The sequence below is a fragment of the Orcinus orca genome, chromosome 11 (assembly GCF_937001465.1).
Source record: "Orcinus orca chromosome 11, mOrcOrc1.1, whole genome shotgun sequence".
NCBI lineage: Eukaryota > Metazoa > Chordata > Mammalia > Artiodactyla > Delphinidae > Orcinus > Orcinus orca.
Window position 1 is genome coordinate 22,482,596 of NC_064569.1, and position 21,822 is coordinate 22,504,417.

Here is a 21,822-nt window from a genome sequence, read left to right on the forward strand (position 1 = left end):
AATGTTAGGAGATAGATTTCAAAATTATTTGAAAATATTATTTTCTACCTATTCTCTTACCTCTTTGCACTATGAAAGCTGGTTTGCAAGCTCACAGTAATTTCCACACCGGAAGGAGTTGTGTGTATTCTGGCTCAAGACGATCCTTTTTCTGTCGAATCAAGAGCTGTAAAATCTCTGTTAAAGAAGAGCACGAATGCTTACTCAACTCAAAGAAGAAAGGTATTGTCCTTTTGAAATGTCAAGTGATTTGAGCCATGGATATAAAATTAAATGTCCTAAATATTTTCTGTACAAGAAAAAAAAAATAAGCTGAATGGTCAAGGCAAATAATTGAGGCCCAAAGCATTTACTTATCTAAATAATTCTGGTTCTGGTGAACCAAGACCGTGTGAAGTAGATCCAACCGTAAGTGAATCAGCTAACCTACACAGCAGTCCATATGAGAGAAAACCTTGGCGGCCAACCCAACTACCTTAACATGGCTGAAATCTCTGTGATGTTTGATGCAAGTTATAAATTGAGTAGAGGCTAACATTATCAAGTTTTGTTTGTGTTTTAAAGACCACCAGATTAATTTCTCTCTCCTTCTGTGAAGAAAAGAGTTTCCACGTGGACTTATTTAGTACTAATATTTCAGTCATCTCTTTGTTGTGGTGCATGGCTAGTGTCCAGGATAACCATTTTACTTCTGTAAAACCTGATCTCACCCTCTGCTCCCGGCCTAGCATCTTACTCTTTGTTTCTCAACCTTGCAACTGCGTAGGTTGCAACCTCTCTATTCTTTTTGAGAACCACTGCTTTAAACTCTTGTGTCAAGTATGAGATTCTTTGGGAACACAAGAAGAGGAAAGGGTAGAGGAAGAGGGGATGCCCTGGGCAGCAGTGCCAAGACTGGTGCAGGCTCAGCGGCCATGGCTCACAGGCCCAGCCGCTCCGTGGCATGTGGGAATCTTCCCGGACCGGGGCGCGAACCCGCGTCCCCTGCATCGGCAGGCGGACTCTCAACCACTGCGCCACCAGGAAAGCCCGCTTACAGTTTTTTTACAGCGTGCAAAATAATGTTTGAAGGCCATTGCTTTAGAGATTAGAGAAGTAATAGATGAGTCACAGGATACCCCTAGGAACACCTCTGTGCTTTTAGTAGACCCCTCACCTGATAGTGAGAAGGACTTTTTTCATGTTATACGAGGTCCAGTGGGAGCTAAGTGACATTGCCATCACCGCAGTAACATATGAAGTACTAAATCAGACACCCTGGGTCTGCCCCCCTTAGAACTTCATATTAAGACCACAGGAAGGTCAAGACATGTAGACCAGGTAGGAGAACCTCACAAACATTTCAAACGATCTGTCCCCGAATAAGGAAGACTACAGGATGATCAGTGGAGATATGAAAGATTTAAGAGGACAGCTTGGTGATGTGCTTCTCCACCATAATGAAGGTTTCCTCCTGAATTGACAAGTGCCCAGTGTGGAAGAAAAGATTGGTGCCTGTCAAGCCTGTGGCCCTGGAGGCTTCCCAGACTCAGATCTCCAAAACAGGATGCCAACAACAGCACCAGGGCAGCCTGCTGGAAGGAATGCCCATTGGCAGATCCTGGACCATTAAAGCACAGGCAACACCTCTTTCCAGGAAATCTTCCCTGACACCCTCCCCTTGTTGGTTGGCTTGAGTCCCCAGTACCCGCGTTTGCTAATCCATTAATAATCCTGAGCATCTCTTACATCACGGCCCTTTCCACACTGTATCAAAATTATTATTACTTTTTTGTTTGCCTCCCACACTAAACTGAGAGCTTCATTTCTCTTTCCATGATGCCTGGCACACAGTAGGCACTGAAACATTTACTGAAGGCATAAGTGACCGTCCTCTTGCCCTTTGTTCCTGATTCACTGACCACATCATTGCTCTTCAGTCTACAAGAACAATTAAGAATCCAGTGAATTAGTCTACATTATAGGGTCTTTCTTTCACCAAAGAAGCAATTTAAACACATTTTGAGATTTTTTTCCCCCAAGACATTTTGAGCAAATACTATGGACTGAATTATGTCCCCTAAAATCCGTATGTTGAAGTCCAATGTGGTCGTATTTGGAGATGGGACTTTTGGGAGATAATTACGTTTAGGTGAGGTCATGAGGGTGATGCCCTCCTTCTAAGAGGAGACCCCAGAGAGTCTGCAGTCTGTGAGCACACAGCGAGATGGTAGCTGTCTGTGAGCTAGGATGAAAGTCCCCTCCAGAACTCAACTATGCTGCCATCCTGACCTCGGAGCTCCAGCCTCCAGAACTATGAGGAAATAAACTTCTGTTATTCAAGCCACTCAGCCTGTAGCGCTTTGTTATGCGGGCCCCAGCTGACTAGGATGGGAAACAGCTTGGATCATTTTTCTCTACCAGAATTCCAATAAGTAAAAGGCTCTGCAGTGGAAACCAAAGGAATCTTGGCCTTGCTGAAAATAAATGTATGTTTATTAAGTTGGCATTTTACAGTTTGTCTTGAAATACGGGACTGCAAGTCGCAAATCGGTGGTAGGACTCTACCTTGTCTAGGCTCGTCCTTTCTCTTACCTTAGAGTTTTCATTTCATTTTTTGTCAAATTCTAGGACAGCACATGACTGAATATATACAGTTAGTCACTAATAATAATCTTAGAGGTATAGTGCTTTCTGTGTCTGGCCTTTTAACCCTTTGTAAAGATACCGAAAGGAAAGTGAGATATCTTCTGTGAAACTACATGGTACTGTGGTAGCATTCCAAAGCAGTCTTGTAAATACTGAATCTTAAGCAAAAACACATGTGTATAGTCATAGGTTAAAAAAAAAAATCCAAGCAGCATTCTTGAAGAATGTAATAATCAAACTTTAGTCCTTCCATGTGGTTTCTAAAAGGATTGTTTTTTTAATTATAAGTTTTAGAGATGTATAAGAGAGGCAGGGAAAGTTTCTTTCCTTTGAAATAAATATTGATAATCCTACTGGGAAAATACAGGTATTTCAAGAATATCTGGTAAATGGTCAATTGGAGCTAATTTATAGTTGAATTCTGTGATGCATTAAAGAAACTGAAATATCTTTAAGTCCCTCCATTGTCACAGGTTCTTATACTAGGCCCTGCTTCACAACAGCCATGCTGGTGGACAGGCTTTAGGACAGAGTGGACAGGGCCTGGGCTCTGAATTCAATAGAGTTTTAATGTCAGGTATGCTGCTTAACAACTGTGTGACGTTAGGCAAGTTCCTCTCAATATATGGAAAGTGGGTGGGTGGACTGAATTGTGTTTCCCCTAAACCCACATGTAGAAGGCCTTATTCCCAATGTGACTGTATTTGGAGACAGGGCCTTTAAAGAGGTAATAAAGGTTAAGGGAGGTCGTAAGAGTGGGGCCCTAATCCGGTGTGACTGGTATCCTCATAAGAGGAGGAGAAGACACCAGGGGTGCATACACGCAGAGGAGGCCACCTGAAGATGCAGTGAGAGAGGCCTCAGGAGAAACCAAGCCTTCCAGCACCTTGATCATGGACCTCTAGCCCCCAGAACTTTGAGAAAATAAATTTCTATTGTTTAAGCCACCAGTCTGTGGTATTTTGTATAGCAGCCTGAGCAGACTGATACAATGGCTAGATTAACAGCACCTCACGGGAGTGTGGTTAGGATCACGTGTAGCTGAGGCGGTGTTTGGCTCCTAGTAAGCACTCGCTATGTGTAAGCTCTTATTTGTGGCTCAGAAAGAAGAGAGGGAAAATAAAAGAGCAAGAAGGAGAATCAGTGTGTATTTAAAGTCTGTATGCCAAGCACTTTGCATAAGTACCTAATTTAATTTGCATAACAATCCTGTGCAGACCATCCCCGTCTTGCAAATGAGAAAAACCAGAAGCTGAAAAAGGTTCTGTAACTTGTCTGAAGTCACATAGAAAGTGGCAGAATCAGGAATCTGGCTTTAAAATCTGTCTTCTTTCCACTCTGCCATGCCGCCTATTAGAGTAGCTTCCTAGATGCCAAAGGTTATTAATGGGAGAGATCCATTCTAGATGATTTCTGCAGCAGACACACAGCAAGGGGGTCGGCTCCTGTTGTGGGAATGTACCCCCGCCCACACACAGATGCTCATCCCCACACGAAGCTGGGCCACACAGATGCCTGCAGTTAGAGCCAAGTATGTTTTCAAAGAGGACTTTTTAATCTGCTCAAGTACTTGACCAGGTATTCACTTAATACTCCAAAGCTCTGTGCCAAAGGCATGAGGTCGATTTGGCCTAAGAGGTGATGAGGGCTTGTGTTAACCATCAGCAGGCCCAGTCCCCACAGTGGAAGAGTTGGAAGTTGGGGAGCAGTGTATGTAGACAGACATGTAGACAGATGCCTGGGCCCCAATGAGGTAACCGCAGAATGTAACCCTGATTGGCCACGTGGATGGCTTCCCACTCATGAGACTGTTTTGTATTTTACTTTAACCAAAGGCAATGTCCGTCAAGTGAAATGATTATCTTTTGCATAGAGTTGCTACTACACTGTTTTTTCCAATAATAATTAGCTAATGGAATTCACTATGTTTTAAGGCCACTCCCTGTTAATGAAGAAAGCCTGTAGTTAGTAAAGGTGTTTTTCTTCCCTTTTACCAGGACGTGCCAGTTCCATTTAAAATTTTAAATTATTGCTTAAGACTATTTTTTAGAGAGTTTTAGGTTTACAACAAAATCGAGAGAGAGGTACAGAGATTTCCCATGTACCCCTTGCCCTCACACATGTATAGCTTCCCCCATTATCAACATCCCCCACCCAGAATGCCATATATATTTTTTAAAACAAGGGTGAAACCTACATTGACACATCACAATTACACAGAGTCCATTAGTTTACCTTAGGGCTCACTCTTGGTGTTGTACATTCTGTGGGTTTGGACAAATGTATAATTACATACGTCCATCGTTGTAATATCACACAGAGTATTTTCACTGCCCTAAAAATCTTCTGTGCTCTGTCTATTCATCTCTCCCCCAAACTAGCCCTGGCAATCACTTATTTTTTCTTTCCTACTTTTGCCTTCGTTATATTTAAATTTAAAAGAAGAGAGACTAGAAAGCAGCCCTTTTAATGCTAATTGAAAATAAATTTAAGGGGCTTCCCTGGTGACGCAGTGGTTAAGGCTCTGCACTCCCAATGCAGGGGACCTAGGTTCGATCTGTGGTCAGGGAACTAGATGCCACACACATGCCGTAACTAAGAGTTCACATGCTACAACTAAAGTGCCGGCGAGCCACAACTAAGGAGCTCTCCTTCCACAACTAAGGAGCCCATATGCCACAACTAAGGAGCCTGCCAGCCACAGCTAAGAACCAACACAACCAAAAAAAATAAAAATTAAGGTTTATGGAAAGGCCATTTCTCAAGATTGGCTATGAGTCGCTCAAGTGGGGCTTCATTATATCATTCTCTCTGATTTTGTGAATTTGAGATTTTCCATAATAAAAAGTTTTTTAAAAACACGATTGGCATTAAAAACATTATTTCTACCATGATTCTAACATAAATGCCATGGATTCAAATTTTGAAACAGCTTTTAAAATGGGGTTAAGATTGCTTATGTATCTCCACTTGTGAAATCAAATGCTGATAAGGATGGATGATTGTTACCAAATATCTTAGGTATTTCTTAAATTTATCTTGGTAAGATAATCAGTAATCCATGGGCTTCTTGTGCAACAAGATGTGGCATCCTCTCATGCCCCTTGGCTTCCAGTGTCCAATACTCGTGACTCTCAGCTTGACCTCTTTCTCTGGTCCTTAGGGACAGTTCTGCCTGTACCAGCAAGGGGCGGACCTCCAGTGCTGGGGAGTCAGTGCTCCCCGGAGGGTCCCTCATCCACTGACTGAGGGGAGCTGATGGATAAATATTCTTGCTCTCTTTTCCTTGAGGCCATTCAAGCTGCATAACTGTGGTTCTTGTTCTACATTTTTTTCCCAGAATGCCCCAATAGGTTAAGCTTTAGTTTCCCAAAGTGGGGACTTGTTGAAAAATGTATCTATTATTAGCTTCTTTGTCTTCCCTGTCTCACTTCCCTGCCAGAGTTCCCTTGGGAGCACCTCTCAAATACACTTCTTATACTCAAATCCTTGTCTCAGGATCAGCGTCTGTGAGAATTCAAAGTAAGCCATCAAGATACCAAGTTGAGAGACCCAGCTGGCAACTTGTGGAAGAAAAATTTCATAAAGGATTTTGAAAAGATACCCTGTGGATTAAGGCAGTGTTTGGGTTGTTTTTGTTTCTTTGTCTTTCTCTTTTTAAAATCATGCAGTCGATTGCACATGAGTCTACCCTGTGGAGCTGATTGTAAATAATTAGTTTGAGAGGATTGAGGCCCATGACCCCAGTATTTAGGTAAAAGTCTAAAGAATTCTTGGGATGAGAGGAATTTCTTTTTCTGAATTTTTCAGTTTTATTTTATTTTATTTTTATACAGCAGGTTCTTATTAGTCATCAATTTTATCCACATCACTGTGTATATGTCAATCCCAATCTCCCAATTCTTCACACCACCACCACCACCACCCTGCTGCTTTCCCTGCTTGGTGTCCATACGTTTGTTCTCTACATCTGTGTCTCTATTTCTGCCCTGCAAACCAGTTCATCTGTACCATTTTTCTAGGTTCCACATATATGCATTAATATATGATATTTGTTTTTCTCTTTCTGACTTACTTCACTCTGTATGACAGTCTCTAGATCCATTCATGCCTCAACAAATGACCCAATTTCATTCCTTTTTATGGCTGAGTAATATTCCATTGTATCTATGTACCACAACTTCTTTATCCATTCATCTGTCGATGGGCATCTAGGTTGCTTCCATGTCCTGGCTATTGTAAATAGTGCAGCAATGAACATTCGGGTGCATGTGTCTTTTTGAATTATGGTTTTCTCTGGGTATATGCCCATTAGTGGGATTGCTAGGTCATATGGTAATTCTATTTTTAGTTTTCTAAAGAACCTCCATACTGTCCTCCATAGTGGCTGTATCAGTTTACATTCCCACCAACAGTGCAAGAGGGTTCCCTTTTCTCCACACCCTCTCCAGCATTTGTTGTTTGTAGATTTTCTGATGATGCTCATTCTAACTGGTGTGAGGTGATACCTCATTGTAGCTTTGATTTGCATTTCTCTAATAATTAGTGGTGTTGAGCAGCTTTTCATGTGCTTCTTGGCCATCTGTATGTCTTCTTTGGAGAAATGTCTATTTAACTCTTCTGCCCATTTTTGGATTAGGTTGTTTGTTTTTTTCATATTGAGCTGCACGAGCTACTTATATATTTTGGAGATTAATCCTTTGTCCGTTGATTCATTTGCAAATATTTTCTCCCATTCTGAGGGTTGTCTTTTCGTCTTGTTTATGGTTTCCTTTGCTGTGCAAAAGCTTTGAAGTTTCATTAGGTCCCATTTGTTTATTTTTGTTTTTATTTCCATTACTCTATGAGGTGGATCAAAAAAGATCTTGCTGTGATTTATGTCAAAGAGTGTTCTTCCTACGTTTTCCTCTAAGAGTTATATACTGTCCAGTCTTACATTTAGGTCTTTAATCCATTTTGAGTTTACTTTTCTGTATGGTGTTAGGCAGTGTTCTAATTTCATTCTTTTACATGTAGCTGTCCAGTTTTCCCAGCACCACTTATTGAAGAGATGTCTTCTCCATTTATATCTTTGCCTCCTTTGTCATAGATTAGTTGACCATAGGTGCGTGGGTTTATCTCTGGGCTTTCTATCTTGTTCCATTGATCTGTGTTTCTGTTTTTGTGCCAGTACCATATTGTCTCGATTACTGTAGCCTTGTAGTATAGTCTGAAGTCAGAGAGTCTGATTACTCCAGCTCCGTTTTTTTCCCTCAAGACTGCTTTGGCTATTCTGGGTCTTTTGTGTCTCCATACAAATTTTAAGATTTTTTGTTCTAGTTCCATAAAAAATGCCATTGGTAATTTGATAGGGATTGCATTGAATCTGTAGATTGCTTTGGGTAGTATAGTCATTTTCACAATATTGATTATTCCAATCCAAGAACATGGTATGTCTCTCCATCTGTTGGTATCATCTTTAATTTCTTTCATCAGTGTCTTATGGTTTTCTGCATACAGGTCTTTTGTCTCCCTAGGTAGGTTTATTCCTAGGTATTTTGTTCTTTTTGTTGCAGTGGTAAATGGGAGTGTTTCCATAATTTCTCTTTCAGATTTTTCATCATTAGTGTTTAGGAATGCAAGAGATTTCTGTGCATTAATTTTGTATCCTGCAGCTTTACCAAATTCATTGATTAGCTCTAGTAGTTTTCTGGTGGCATTTTTAGGATTCTCAATGTGTAGTATCATGTCATCTGCAAACAGTGACAGTTTTACTTCTTCTTTCCCAATTTGTATTCCTTTTATTTCTTTTTCTTCTCTGATTGCCGTGGCTAGGACTTCCAAAACTATGTTGAATAATAGCGGTGAGAGTGGACATTCTTGACTTGTTCCTGATCTTAGAGGAAATGCTTTCAGTTTTTCACCACTGAGAATGATGTTTGCTCTGGGTTTGTCATGTATGGCCTTTATTATGTTGAGGTACGTTCCCTCTGTGCCCACTTTCTGGAGGGTTTTTATCATAAATGGGTGTTGAATTTTGTCAAAAGCTTTTTCTGCATCTATTGAGATGATCATATGGTTTTTATTCTTCAATTTTTAGTATGGTTTATCACATTGATTGATTTGCATATATTGAAGAATCCTTGCATCCCTGGGATAAATCCCACTTGATCGTGGTTCATGATCCTTTTAATGTGTTGTCAGATTCTGTATGCTACTATTTTGTTGAGGATTTTTGCATCTATATTCATCAGTGGTATTGGTCTGTAATTTTCTTTTTTTGTAGTATCTTTGTCTGGTTTTGGTATCAGGGTGATGGTGGCCTCATAGAATGAGTTTGGGAGTGTTCCTTCCTCTGCAGTTATTTGGAAGAGTTTGAGAAGGTTGTGTGTTAGCTCTTCTCTAAATGTTTGATAGAATTCACCTGTGAAGCCATCTGGTCCTGGACTTTTGTTTGTTGGAAGATTTTTAATCACAGTTTCAATTTCATTACTTGTGATTGGTCTGTTCGTATTTTCTATTTCTTCCTGGTTCAGTCTTGGAAGGTTATACCTTTCTAAGAATTTGTCCATTTCTTCCAGGTTGTCCATTTTATTGGCATAGAGTTGCTTGTAGTAGTCTCTTAGGATGCTTTGTATTTCTGCGGTATCTGTTGTAACTTCTCCTTTTTCATTTCTAATTTTATTGGTTTGAGTCCTCTCCCTCTTTTTCTTGATGAGTCTGGCTAATGGTTTATCAATTTTTTTTATCTTTTCAAAAAACCAGCTTTTAGTTTTATTGATCTTTGCTATTGTTTTCTTTGTTTCTATTTTATTTATTTCTGCTCTGGTCTTTATGATTTCTTCTGCTAACTTTGGGTTTTGTTTGTTCTTCTTTCTCTTGCTCCTTTAGATGTAAGGTTAGATTGTTTATTTGAGATTTTTCTTGTTTGTAGATGTAGGCTTGTATAGCTATAAACTTCCCTCTTAGAACTGCTTTTGCTGCATCCCATAGGTTTTGGATTGTCGTGTTTTCATTGTCATTTGTCTCTAGGTATTTTTTGATTTCCTCTTTGATTTCTTCAGTGATCTCTTGGTTATTTACTATTGTATTGTTTAGCCTCCATGTGTTTGTGTTTTTTATGTTTTTTTCCCTGTAATTGATTTCTAATCTCATAGCGTTGTGGTCAGAAAAGATGCTTGATATGATTTCAGTTTTCTTAAATTTCCTGAGGCTTGATTTGTGACCCAAGATATGATCTATCCTGGAGAATGTTCCATGAGCACTTGAGAAGAAAGTGTAATCTGCTGTTTTTTGGATGGAATGTCCTATAAATATCAGTTAAATCTATCTGGTCTATTGTGTCATTTAAAGCTTGTTTCCTTATTAATTTTCTGTTTGGATGATCTGTCCATTGGTGTAAGTGAGGTGTTAAAAATCCCCCACTATTACTGTGTTACTGTCAATTTCCTCTTTTATAGCTGTTAGCAGTTGCCTTATGTATTGAGGTTCTCCTATGTTGGGTGCATATATATTTATAATTGTTATATCTTCTTCTTGGATTGATCCCTTGATCATTATGTAGCATCCTTCCTTGTCTCTTGTAACATTATTTTAAAGTCTATTTTATCTGATATGAGTATTGCTACTCCAGCTTTCTTTTGATTTCCATTTGCATGGAATATCTTTTTCCATGCCCTCACTTTCAGTCTGAATGTGTCCCTAGGTCTGAAGTGGGTCTTTTGTAGACAGCATATATATGGGTCTTGTTTCTGTATCCATTCAGCAAGTGTGTGTCGTTTGGTTGGAGCATTTAATCCATTCACGTTTAAGGTGATTATCAATATGTATGTTCCTATGACCATTTTCTTAATTGTTTTGGCTTTATTTTGTAGGTCCTTTTCTTCTCTTGTGTTTCCCACTTAGAGAAGTTCCTTTAGCATTTGTTTTAGAGCTGGTTTGGTGGAGGTGAATTCTCTTAGTTTTTGTTTGTCTGCAAAACTTTTGATTTCTCCATTAAATCTGAATGAGATCATTGCCTGGTAGAGTAATCTTGGTTGTAGGTTCTTCCCTTTCATCACTTTAAGTATATACTGCCACTCCCTTCTGGCTTGTAGAATTTCTGCTGAGAAATCAGCTGTTAACCTTATGGGAGTTCCCTTGTATGTTATTTGTTGGAAAACCCTTGCTGCTTTCAATAATTTTTCTTTGTCTTTAATTTTTGCCAATTTGATTACTGTGTGTCTCGGCGTGTTTCTCATTGGGTTTATCCTGTATGGGACTCGCTGCGCTTCATGGACTTGGATGGCTATTTCCTTTCCCATGTTAGGGAAGTTTTCAACTATAATCTCTTCAAATATTTCCTCGGGTCCTTTCCCTTTCTCTTCTCCTTCTTGGACCCCTACAGTGCTAATGTTGGTGTGTTTAATGTTGTCCCAGAGGTCTCTTAGGCTGTCTTCATTTCTTTTCATTCTTTTTTCTTTATTCTGTTCCATAGCAGTGAATTCCACCATTCTGTCTTCCAGGTCACTTATCTGTTCTTCTGCCTCAGTTATTCTGCTATTGATTCCTTCTAGTGTATTTTTCATTTCAGTTATTGTATTGTTCATCTCTGTTTGTTCTTTAATTCTTCTCGGTCTTTGTTAAACATTTCTTACATCTTCTTTATCTTTACCTTCATTCTTTTTCTGAGGTCCTGGATCATGTTCACTATCATTATTCTGAATTCTTTTTCTGGAAGGTTGCCTATCTCCACTTCATTTAGCTGTTTTTCTGGGGGTTTTTCTTGTTCCTTCATCTGGTACATAGCCCTCTGCCTTTTCATCTTGTCTATCTTTCTGTGAATGTGGTTTTTGTTCCACAGGCTGCAGGATTGTAGTACTTCTTGCTTCTGCTGTGTGCCCTCTGGTGGATGAGGCTGTCTAAGAGGCTTGTGCAAGTTTCCTGATGGGAGGGACTGGTGGTGGGTAGAGCTGACTGTTGCTCTGGTGGGCAGAGCTCAGTAAAACTTTAATCTGCTTGACTGCTGATGGTTGGGGCTGGGTTCCCTTCCTGCTGGTTGTTTGGCCTGAGGCAACCCAACACTGGAGCCTACCCGGGCTCTTTGGTGGGACTAATGGCAGACTTTGGGAGGGCTCAGGCCAAGGAGTACTTCCCAGAACTTCTGCTGCCAGTCTCCTCATCCTCACGGTGAGACAGAGCCACCCCCCGCCTCTGCAGGAGACCCTCCAACACTAGCAGGTAGGTCTGGTTCGGCCTCCTCTGGGGTCACTGCTCCTTCCCCTGGGTCCCAGTGCGCACACTACTTTGTGTGTGCCCTCCAAGAGTGGAGTCTCTGTTTCCCCCAGTCCTGTCGAAGTCCTGCCATCAAATCCTGCTAGCCTTCAAAGTCTGATTCTCTAGGAATTCCTCCTCCTGTTGCTGGACCCCCAGGTTGGGGAGCCTGATGTGGGGCTCAGAACCTTCACTCCAGTGGGTGGACTTCTGTGGTATAAGTGTTCTCCCATTTGTGAGTCACCCACCCAGCAGTTATGGGATTTGGTGTTACTGTGATTGCGCCCCTCCTACCATCTCATTGTGGCTTCTCCTTTGTCTTTGGATGTGGGGTATCTTTTTTGGTGAGTTCCAATGTCTTCCTGTCGATGACTGTTCAGCAGTTAGTTGTGATTCTGGTGTTCTCACAAGAGGTAGTGAGAGCATGTCCTTCTACTTCGCCATCTTGAAGCAATCCCCAAGAGGATTTTTTAATAGGATTTTTTTAAACTTTAAATAATTGATCAAATGGGTCAAATTCCATCAGTGAATGGAATTACACAATCCCAGCTAGAATTTTGCCAACTGAATAAATGTTCAAGGTGAGAATTGAGGGACAGATTGAGTTGGGAATTGTTAGTAATCCTGTTGTTAGAGAAGAATTAAAGAGGCTAAGTTCTGTGTGATGAGATTCCATATATAAATTTAAAACATTTTTCAGTCTATATTTTCCATTGAGTAGAATATTTTTCGTCAGTATCATTTGTAAATTTGCAAGCATCATCAGAAATGCCAAACTCAGTTTATAAGCCTTTTTTAAAGTTAATTATTTTTTTATTGAAGTAACTTTTGTTTATAACATTATGTAAGTTTCATGTGTACAGCATTGTATTTCTACTTCTGTATACCCTGTAGTATGCTTACCACCAAAAGTTTAGTTTCCATCCATCGCCATATGGTTGATTCCCCTTTACTCATCTTGCCCTCCCCTCTGCCCCCACTCTCCTTCTCCCCTACCCCTCTGGTGACCACCACTCTGTTCTCTGTATCTATGTGTTTGCTTTTGTTTGGTTTGGTTTGTTCATTTATTTTGGTTTTTGTTTGTTTGTTTTTTATATTCTAAATATAAGTGAAATCACATGGTATTTGTCTTTCTTCGTCTGACTTATGTCACTCAGCATAATATACTCAGGGTCCACCCATGTTGTCACAGATGTAAACCTTTTTATTTTTGACTGCCATCTAATTTTGTTAATATGAATGAAAACCTTGTATTACACTTACCCCAATTTTTAATTCCTTTAAGATATCTTGGATGTTGGGTGAGGTGAAGGGAGGAGCCCAGGTTTCTCATTTAACTACCTGGGTTGATTGTGGTGTCATTAAGCAGGATAGGGAATAAGTGATAAAGGCTTGGGTTGGGGTTGGAAGGGATAAAGACATGTAATTTAAGGCATCTGTGGGCTGTGGAGGGGATGATGTCTTTTAGGTGTTGAATACAAGGTTCTACGCAGGGCTTACAAGAGCTAAACTATTTGTTCCCTGCTTTATTCTGCCACTTCCCCATCACAGACTATGCTTCAGCTGCTTCTGACTGCTCGCTCTTGACTCTGTTTGCACTGGCTGTTCCCTCTGACTGGAACACCTTTTTGTAGTACTCCCCCTCCATCACTCAGGCAACTCCTGTTTGAACACCTTCTATGACAGGCACTCACTACCATCAAATAGCACCACAGTAGCGGTTCACAGAGGGAGTTCTCAAGCCAGCCTGTCTGGATGTAATTTACCCTCAGCTCCACCCTTCCCTGCTGTGACCCTGGCAGTAACTCTCAGTTTCCTGAGGTAATGGGGATGATATTAGAACCTATCATAAGACTACTAAGAAGAATAAATGAATTATTCATTTAGAGAACTTAAAACAGAGCATGGCACATAAAGTGTTCTTTACACCTTTGCTAATACTATTAGTTGCTATCTTATAAGACAGCCCATATCATCTTCCATTAAAAAAAATTTTTTTTTTTTAAAGATTTGTAGTAACAGTCTTAGCCAAAGGTGCCAACTTAAAACAATGACTGTTCTGGTCTTTTCTAAATTTTATCACAAGCAACTGTTTTAAGTAATTTTTATCAGCTTCCCCCCCCCTTTTTAACCTTTAAGTTACTTTTTTGTAGATTGCCATAATCTGTATACTGCCTATCTTTTATACTGTCATTGTTTTCTTAAGCATTTCCTGTTATTTGAATATATGGATTATTTCCAATTTTTTATTTTTCTGGTTGGATCTGTTTGATGAGCTTTTTCTTATGAGTTAATTGCTTAAGATTTTTTTGAAAAGTGAAATTTGAGTCAAGTTTTATTTTTATACATTTTATTATAAATTTCTCTAAATGTTCTCTGAAATGTCTCTATAATATATTATAATCATATGTATCTATTAGCCATTATAAGTGCTTATATAAGAAATTTTATGAATATATCCATGTATCCTTTAAATTTATGAATATAAATTATAATATACCAAAATTTAAATAAGCTGAAAATAATACTTCTGTAGCTGAGAGCAAGGGAGCATGAAGTTTAACTTTTTCTAACACATAAAGTACTGTAATTTAAAAAATTAACTTGGAAATAACAAAATAACTATAGACCTATTTAAACTGAAATTAAAACAATCATTTTGATGTAGTACGTATAGTTTAGTTCTTGAGAAAAATAACCCATTAGGGATGAAGTTGTTAAGTAAACATGATTGATGATTTCTTTTTAATGCAATCCTATTCCCCTTTCATATTTAGCATATTTAAAGACTATTTCATAGCACAATTATAACTATTATAAATGTCAGTGTAACAAATTTAAGAATTCATAATGGTTCAAATGCTTTTTAAATTTTTATCTTTTTTTTAGTTTTATTGTGATATAGTTGACAAATGCTTTTTTTTTTTCTTTTAAACCTTTGAATTAGATCATAGAAAATTTTGTACTATCCACTGCACTGGTTACTTGAGAAACTGGCCTCCAAATATTGTTGGAATGGAAGAAGAAATGGACAATAAGAAAGACAGTAGTAATTTTACCTGCCTTGTTGCCATTGGAAGATTACATCCATATATTGTCCCACAGAACAGTGGAGAGATTAAAGTGAAACCAACTGAATTTATTACCCGTTTTACAGTGAATGGACAATTTGTCTATGTTGATCAGAGGTAAACATTTATGTGCCATAATGATTAGAGTTCAATGGGATGTTTAAGGCTGTTAAAGATGTGGCTTAGGCGCTTCCCTGGTGGCACAATGTTGAGAGTCCGCCTGCCGATGCAGGGGACACGGGTTCGTGCCCCGGTCCGGGAGGATCCCACGTGCCGCGGAGCGGCTGGGCCCGTGAGCCATGGCCGCTGAGCCTGCGCGTCCGGAGCCTGTGCTCCGCAACGGAAGAGGCCACAACAGTGAGAGGCCCGCGTACCGCAAAAAAAAAAAAAAAAAAAAAATGTGGCTTAATAGCACGGCTGGATTTTTTTTTTTTAAGGCTTTAGAACAGGAAATAAAGTTTAAATGAAATAAGGATATGGATATATCAGTAAATTTGTTCAAGCCAAGTTGTAAACTTGAAATATTTCTTAGCCAATGGTGCAGAAACTGGGCGTGGTCTATGGCCACAATATTATTGATGAATGGTAGGAATAGCATACCCTGGATTGGGTAGGTGGCCTCTGGAGTGGCCTGGTGCCTGGGTGTCCATTCTGCTTTGCAGCTCTAATCTGGGTCAAGGGCAGCCAAAGGAGCCCAGTAAAGCAAATGGGTTACTCATCCCCCCGGTGTACTTCTCTACTATCCTGACCACGTGTGGACCAACAGTATTCTGGAAGGGGATACATTCACCAATTCTGAACTGTATTTTTAATTTTAAAACCAGGGCAACAGCAATTTTAGGATATCTGCCTCAGGAACTTTTGGGAACTTCTTGTTATGAATATTTTCATAAAGATGACCATAGTAATTTGACTGACAAGCACAAAGCAGGTATGCATTGAGTGGGATCGTCTTTTGGTACTTTTTAATTACAACTTCAACTCTTAATTTTTCATTCCTGTGAAATCTGAACCTTGAATTAATCCTTAAGGGATTGATTTATATAGTGGTAGACTGTTACGCTGATTATTTTCTTTTCTTGTTAAGTTCTGCAGAGTAAAGAGAAAATATTTACAGATTCATACAAATTCAGAGCAAAAGATGGCTCTTTCGTAACTTTAAAAAGCCAGTGGTTTAGTTTCACAAATCCTTGGACCAAAGAACTGGAATATATTGTGTCTGTCAACACTTTAGTTTTGTAAGTAATTTTTTATGTTGTTAAGACCTTTATATTGATTTCAAATGAGTATCTTTGCTTCCCTCTTTTCATCTTGCTAAATCATTAAACCTGTTTAATCCTCTGGCTTTATAACTTGAGTATAATGCCATTTGCAGCAACATAGATGGACCTAGAGATTATCCTACTAAGTGGAGTAAATCAGACAGAGAAAGACAAATATCATATGATATCACTTATATGTAGAATCTAGAGAATGATACAAGTGAACTTATTTACACAACAGGAATAGTCTCACATAGAAAACAAACTTATGGTTGCCAAAGAGGAAGGGGGGTATAAATAGAGAATTGGGGATTAACAGATACACAGTATTATATGTAAAATAGATAAGCAACAAGGACCTACTATATAGCACAGAGAACTATATTCAATATCTTATAATAACCTATGGTGGAAAAGAAACTGAAAAAGAATATGTGTGTATACATATATGTATATGTATATTAATCACTTTGCTGTACCCCTGAATCATTGTAAATCAACTATACTTCAATTTAAAAAAAAACCCTGTGTGATCCTCTGGCTTTGGAATTTGAGCATATATTTTGAGTAATTCATTCACTGTTCATTGGCATTAGTTCTCAGAGTTAAGCTAAAAGTTTGCCCTTTCATAAAAAATTCCTTTTGGCTTAGTATAAAATGTGACAGTAAATGCATTTATTCAGGCAATTGTTTCGTACCCTTCATGGCCTTGCTTTGTCCTTCCAAAAAACTATGTGGATGTGGCTTTAAACTGTTTAAAATGGTAAGAAACTGTTTTGTCCTCCACATCATTTTTGCATGTCCATCTTCTGAGCCTGGGGAGCACATATGCTTGTGCAGGAGTACTTGGCTGAGGGATAAGCACAAATCCAGCCCGTTCACTGCCTTTCAAGCCCTGGTCTATGGCTGTGTCAGCCTGAAGGGAGAGGCAGCTTTTCCTGATTTGCTCAATATGCTAGAATGGCCTTGTTCTTAAGTATTATTTTTCTATGTTTCTCTTTAAAATTGCTATAAGGTTTTATCAAACCAATTCTATTTCCTTATGTACAATATTTTAAAAAAGAGCCCCCCAGTTCTTAGTGCCTCCAGCAGGTACTAATTACCCATCCCAATAATTCTATTATTCATCCCAATAATTCTTGTCTCCTTATCATTAGAATATGAGCTGAGAGTTTGTATCTTTGGAAGCATGTACATTACAGGGTAATATGACATCTGGCAAAAGCCCTGGTACTTAGCACATCAATACCTCTGTCTCTGGTGGTGACATTAACAATATGTATATAAAACACAAATAGGTCAAAAACTGATAATTCAAATACACAGAGCTTAATGTAGTTGCTTTAACATTTTCCTTCACCTTAAAAAAAAAATCACCTATGGTGTTTCTTAATTCTAGGGGACATAGTGATACTGGAGAAACATCATTACTTCCTTGCAGCTCTCAATCATCAGAAGGTAAGTTAGTTTTAGGTGATGGAGGCTTATTACTAAGACTGTTATTATTAAGTTACCATCATTTTCTGTCCTGGAGAGGGAAAAATTTCAAGGTGAAATCAAAAAGATTTCAGGGGCTTCCCTGGTGGCGCAGTGGTTAAGAGTCTGCCTGCCAATGCAGGGGACGCGGGTTCGCGCCCTGGTCTGGGAAGATCCCACATGCCGCGGAGCAACTGGGCCCATGAGCCACAGCTACTGAGCCTGTGTGTCTGGAGCCTGTGCTCCACAGCAAGAGAGGCCGCGACAGTGAGAGGTTCTTGCACCGCGATGAAGAGTGGCCCCCGCTTGCCACAACTAGAGAAAGCCCTTGCACAGAAATGAAGACCCAACGCAGCCAAAAATAAATAAATAAAATGCTGGCTTAACTCCTAGAGAGTTTCATTAAAAAAAAAGATTTCAGGGCTTCCCTGGTGGCGCAGTGGTTGAGAGTCTGCCTGCCGATGCAGGGGACGCGGGTTCGTGCCCTGGTCCGGGAGGATCCCACATGCCGCGGAGTGGCTGGGCCCGTGAGCCATGGCCGCTGAGCCTGCGCGTCCGTAGCCTGTGCTCCGCAATGGGAGAGGCCACAACGGTGAGAGGCCCGCGTACCGCAAAAAAAAAAAAAAAAGAAAAGATTTCAGTGGGTTGAGTTATCCTCCTCAGAATTCCCACAGTACTTTGGTCACACTTCTGTTATAATCTTACATTGTACTGCAATTATTCGTTCACTCAACTGGCTCACTGCTAGACTGTGAGTTCTTCAAGGATAGGAATGGTGTTTTACTCATTATCATGCCCAGCAGCTGGCATAGTTCCTTATACATTAAGGCACTCAAATATCTGTTGGTCAAATTAATGAAAAGCACTAAGGGGGAGTTATCTTAGTTCTTTACCACAGGAATATTTTAATATATTATTTGTATAAAGAAAAATTAAAATATTAGGAAATATTTAAAATAAAGTAGTATTCAGCCATAAAAAAGAATGAAATATTGCAATTTGCAGAAACATGGATAGACAAAGAGATTATTATACAAAGTGAAGTAGGTCACTTCAGAGAAAGGCAAATATTGTGTGGTGTCACTTACATGTGGAATCTGAAAAAGTAATACAAATGAACTTATTTACAAAACAGAAACAGACTCACAGACATAGAAAACAAACTTATGGTTACCAAAGGGGAAATGGGGGAGAGAGGGATAAATTAAGAATATGGGATTAACAGATATACACTACTATATATAAAATAAACAACAGGGATTTCCCATATAGCACAGGGAACTATATTCAATATCTTGTAGTAACCTATAAAGGAAGAGAATCTGGAAAAGAATATATATACATACATATATATAACTGAATCATTTTGTTATACACATGAAACTAACAATGTTATAAATCAACTGTACTTCAATAAAAGAAAAAAAGTGGTATTGCTCTGGCTTTAGTGTGGAGGTTAAAGTGGGAAGGAACTGTATGTGCTCAAAGGTTACAGGTCATGATTGAACCCTCAATGACTTTCCACATATTTGATTCACATCACTCTTCATAAGCATCTTAAACCATCATGAGTTATGTTTGTAATGTAAGCATGAATATTTGTAACATTTTAGGATGCAGCTGGTTTATTACTTTTAAAGAGGGAAATAGGAAATATATTTGAATTGAAAGAAAGATATTGACCAAAGTTATATATTTTTTTAAAGCCCTCTATGGAATCTTTCCTTCTGTTATTATTTAGGATCCTCAAGACAGTCTTGCATTAGTGTGCCTGGAATGTATACGGGAACGGTACTTGGTGCTGGTAGTATCGGAACAGATATTGCAAGTGAACTTCTGGACTTACAAAGGTAATGTTTTATTGCTGCAAATACTTTCACAAAATTATCATCATATTTACAAAACCAATATTAAAAAATCAATAGGTTTCCTATATGCAAACAATAACCAGTTCAATAATATAATGGAAGAGAAGATCACCTTTACAGTAGCAACATAGTTTGGAAAGTCCTTTCTAAACATCACACAAAATCCCGAATTTATTAAGAAAAAAATGGATAAATTTAATTATATAAAAACTCAAAAAACATAACTATAACCATTATAATTAGCAAGGTTAAAAGACAAATTATACACAGAAAATGTACTTCATATGATAAAATGTACTCATTATCTTAATACATGAAGAGATTTGTAGTATAAAGAATAAAGTTATTGAACTTTATATTAAACTTTGTATAATTTTATATATATTAAACTTTATGTGTAGAATAAAGAGTAAAGTTATTAAAGGAGTCATTTAAATAACTCAATAACAAAAAATTTAGAGAGTGGACATAAATAGAAAATAAAAGTGCAAATGGCCAAGAAACTTTAAAAATTGCTCAACCCCACTCACAGTTAAAATTATATATATACAAAATTAAACAATAATGACATACCTTTTTTCATTTAGGAGATTGTCAAAGATTTGAAAGTTTGGTGATACTAGTGAGAGTCTGAGGAAACAGTCCCTCTTAAACTGTCCATGGGAATATAAACTAGTGCAAGCTCTTTGAAGCACAATTTGACTACACCCATCAAAAATATAAATGTATATGGTCTCAGACTCAGCATCTCTACCCGAGGATCAAATATTCTTACACAACTGCACAGAGACCCATGAACAAGACTGTTTCTTGCTGCACTGTTTAAGTAGTGATTTAAATATTTAAATCTTTACCATAACCATAACTTATTTTGGTATATCCGTACAATGGCATACTCTGCAACAGTTAAATATTAGGTAGCTCTGTTTATGCTAATATGGCAAGAGCTTTATCTGGTTAATAGAAAAAAGCACAGGAATAGAACAAAAGAATAGCATGTATAATAACTCACTTGTATAAGAAAAAAGAAAGATATGTGTGGATATATGTGAATATGTGTATATACTGGCCCATAATTGCTCATCTAAAACCCTTTAGACCAGATAGGTTTTGAACTCAGAATTTTTCTGGATTTGAGAAAGGCAATGTTTTGGAATTCAATTTTTTTTTTTTTTTTGTGGTACACGGGCCTCTCACTGTTGGGGCCTCCCCCTTGCGGAGCACAGGCTCCGGACGCGCAGGCTCAGCGGCCATGGCCCACGGGCCCAGCCGCTCGGCGGCATGTGGGATCCTCCCGGACCGGGGCACGAACCCGTGTCCCCTGCATCGGCAGGCGGACTCTCAACCACTGCGCCACCAGGGAAGCCCCTGGAATTCCATTATTTTTAAGAGATATGTGTAATACCCGCAGAGAACAGTTATATCATGGACAGCACCCCAAAATCAATTAAATCAGTATTTCTGCAGTGAGAAGTATTTACAGATTAAATGGTGAAATGTCTGGGAGGAGAGGGGAACTATGAGTTCAGGTTAAATACATTTAACAAGATTAGGAAAGAATAATTATTGAAGCTGTTTGGTGGGTATATGAGATTTCATTATATTGTCTGTTTTTATATCTAAGTTTTCCATAATAAAAGCTTAAAATGTATTTCTGGAGTGAATTGTAAATGTGCTAAGTAGGACAAAGTTCGACCAAAACACTACCCTGAGTAGGGTTAGAGTCCAACTTCCTTTGCATGTGGATATTCAGTTTCCTCACAGCATTTACTGAAAAGACTGTCCCTGCCCCAACTGAATGATGTTGGCACCCTTGTTGAAAATCATTTGACTGTATATGCTGGAAGGGATTCGTAGGGAAAGTGGAAATTGAGCCAAAGTTGCTAGCTGGGTGCAGCTGCAGGATACAGTGGGGAGAGCATTTATATATGGCAGCACCTCAGCCAATGTATGGAGGTGAGCGGGAGAAAGCATGGTGGTTTCAGCAAACATCAAGGAGATTTACTGAGAGAAGAGTCAGGTTGCTGAGCAACTGAGTTTTAACTTGATTAAAGGGACTTTTAACTAAGGTGAAGTCAAATAGTGGAGGGACTTAAATAGCAAGTTTCTGCCCAGTGACTAATACGAAGAAAGCCATACTTCAGAAGATTAATCTGGTAGTGATGTGCATGTGGGGGCAGATAGTTTTCATCTTTAAACAAAGGCTAGTTGAGCAGATGGTGATTTTAAACCATGAACCACAGATGGGAAGCCAGCCAAGCTATATACATTACATTGTGAAAAATC

At 38.9% G+C, this 21,822-nt stretch overlaps 1 protein-coding gene across 5 annotated transcripts in view; it reads left to right on the top strand.

Annotated features, from left to right (window-relative positions):
- The window catches only part of BMAL2 (basic helix-loop-helix ARNT like 2), a 126,225-nt gene that overhangs the window by 62,135 nt on the left and 42,268 nt on the right, over positions 1-21,822 (top strand). For all 5 annotated transcript variants that reach the window (XR_004483811.2, XR_004483810.2, XM_049694198.1 and 2 more), the window contains 6 exons: positions 79-222; positions 14,807-15,047; positions 15,755-15,861; positions 16,018-16,168; positions 17,592-17,650; positions 19,410-19,518. Coding sequence is in view for 3 of the 5 variants with exons in the window: in XM_049694198.1 (XP_049550155.1) it covers positions 79-222; positions 14,807-15,047; positions 15,755-15,861; positions 16,018-16,168; positions 17,592-17,650; positions 19,410-19,518 (811 nt within the window). In the remaining 2 variants the exon portion in view is untranslated. The remainder of the gene's footprint in view (positions 1-78; positions 223-14,806; positions 15,048-15,754; positions 15,862-16,017; positions 16,169-17,591; positions 17,651-19,409; positions 19,519-21,822) is intronic.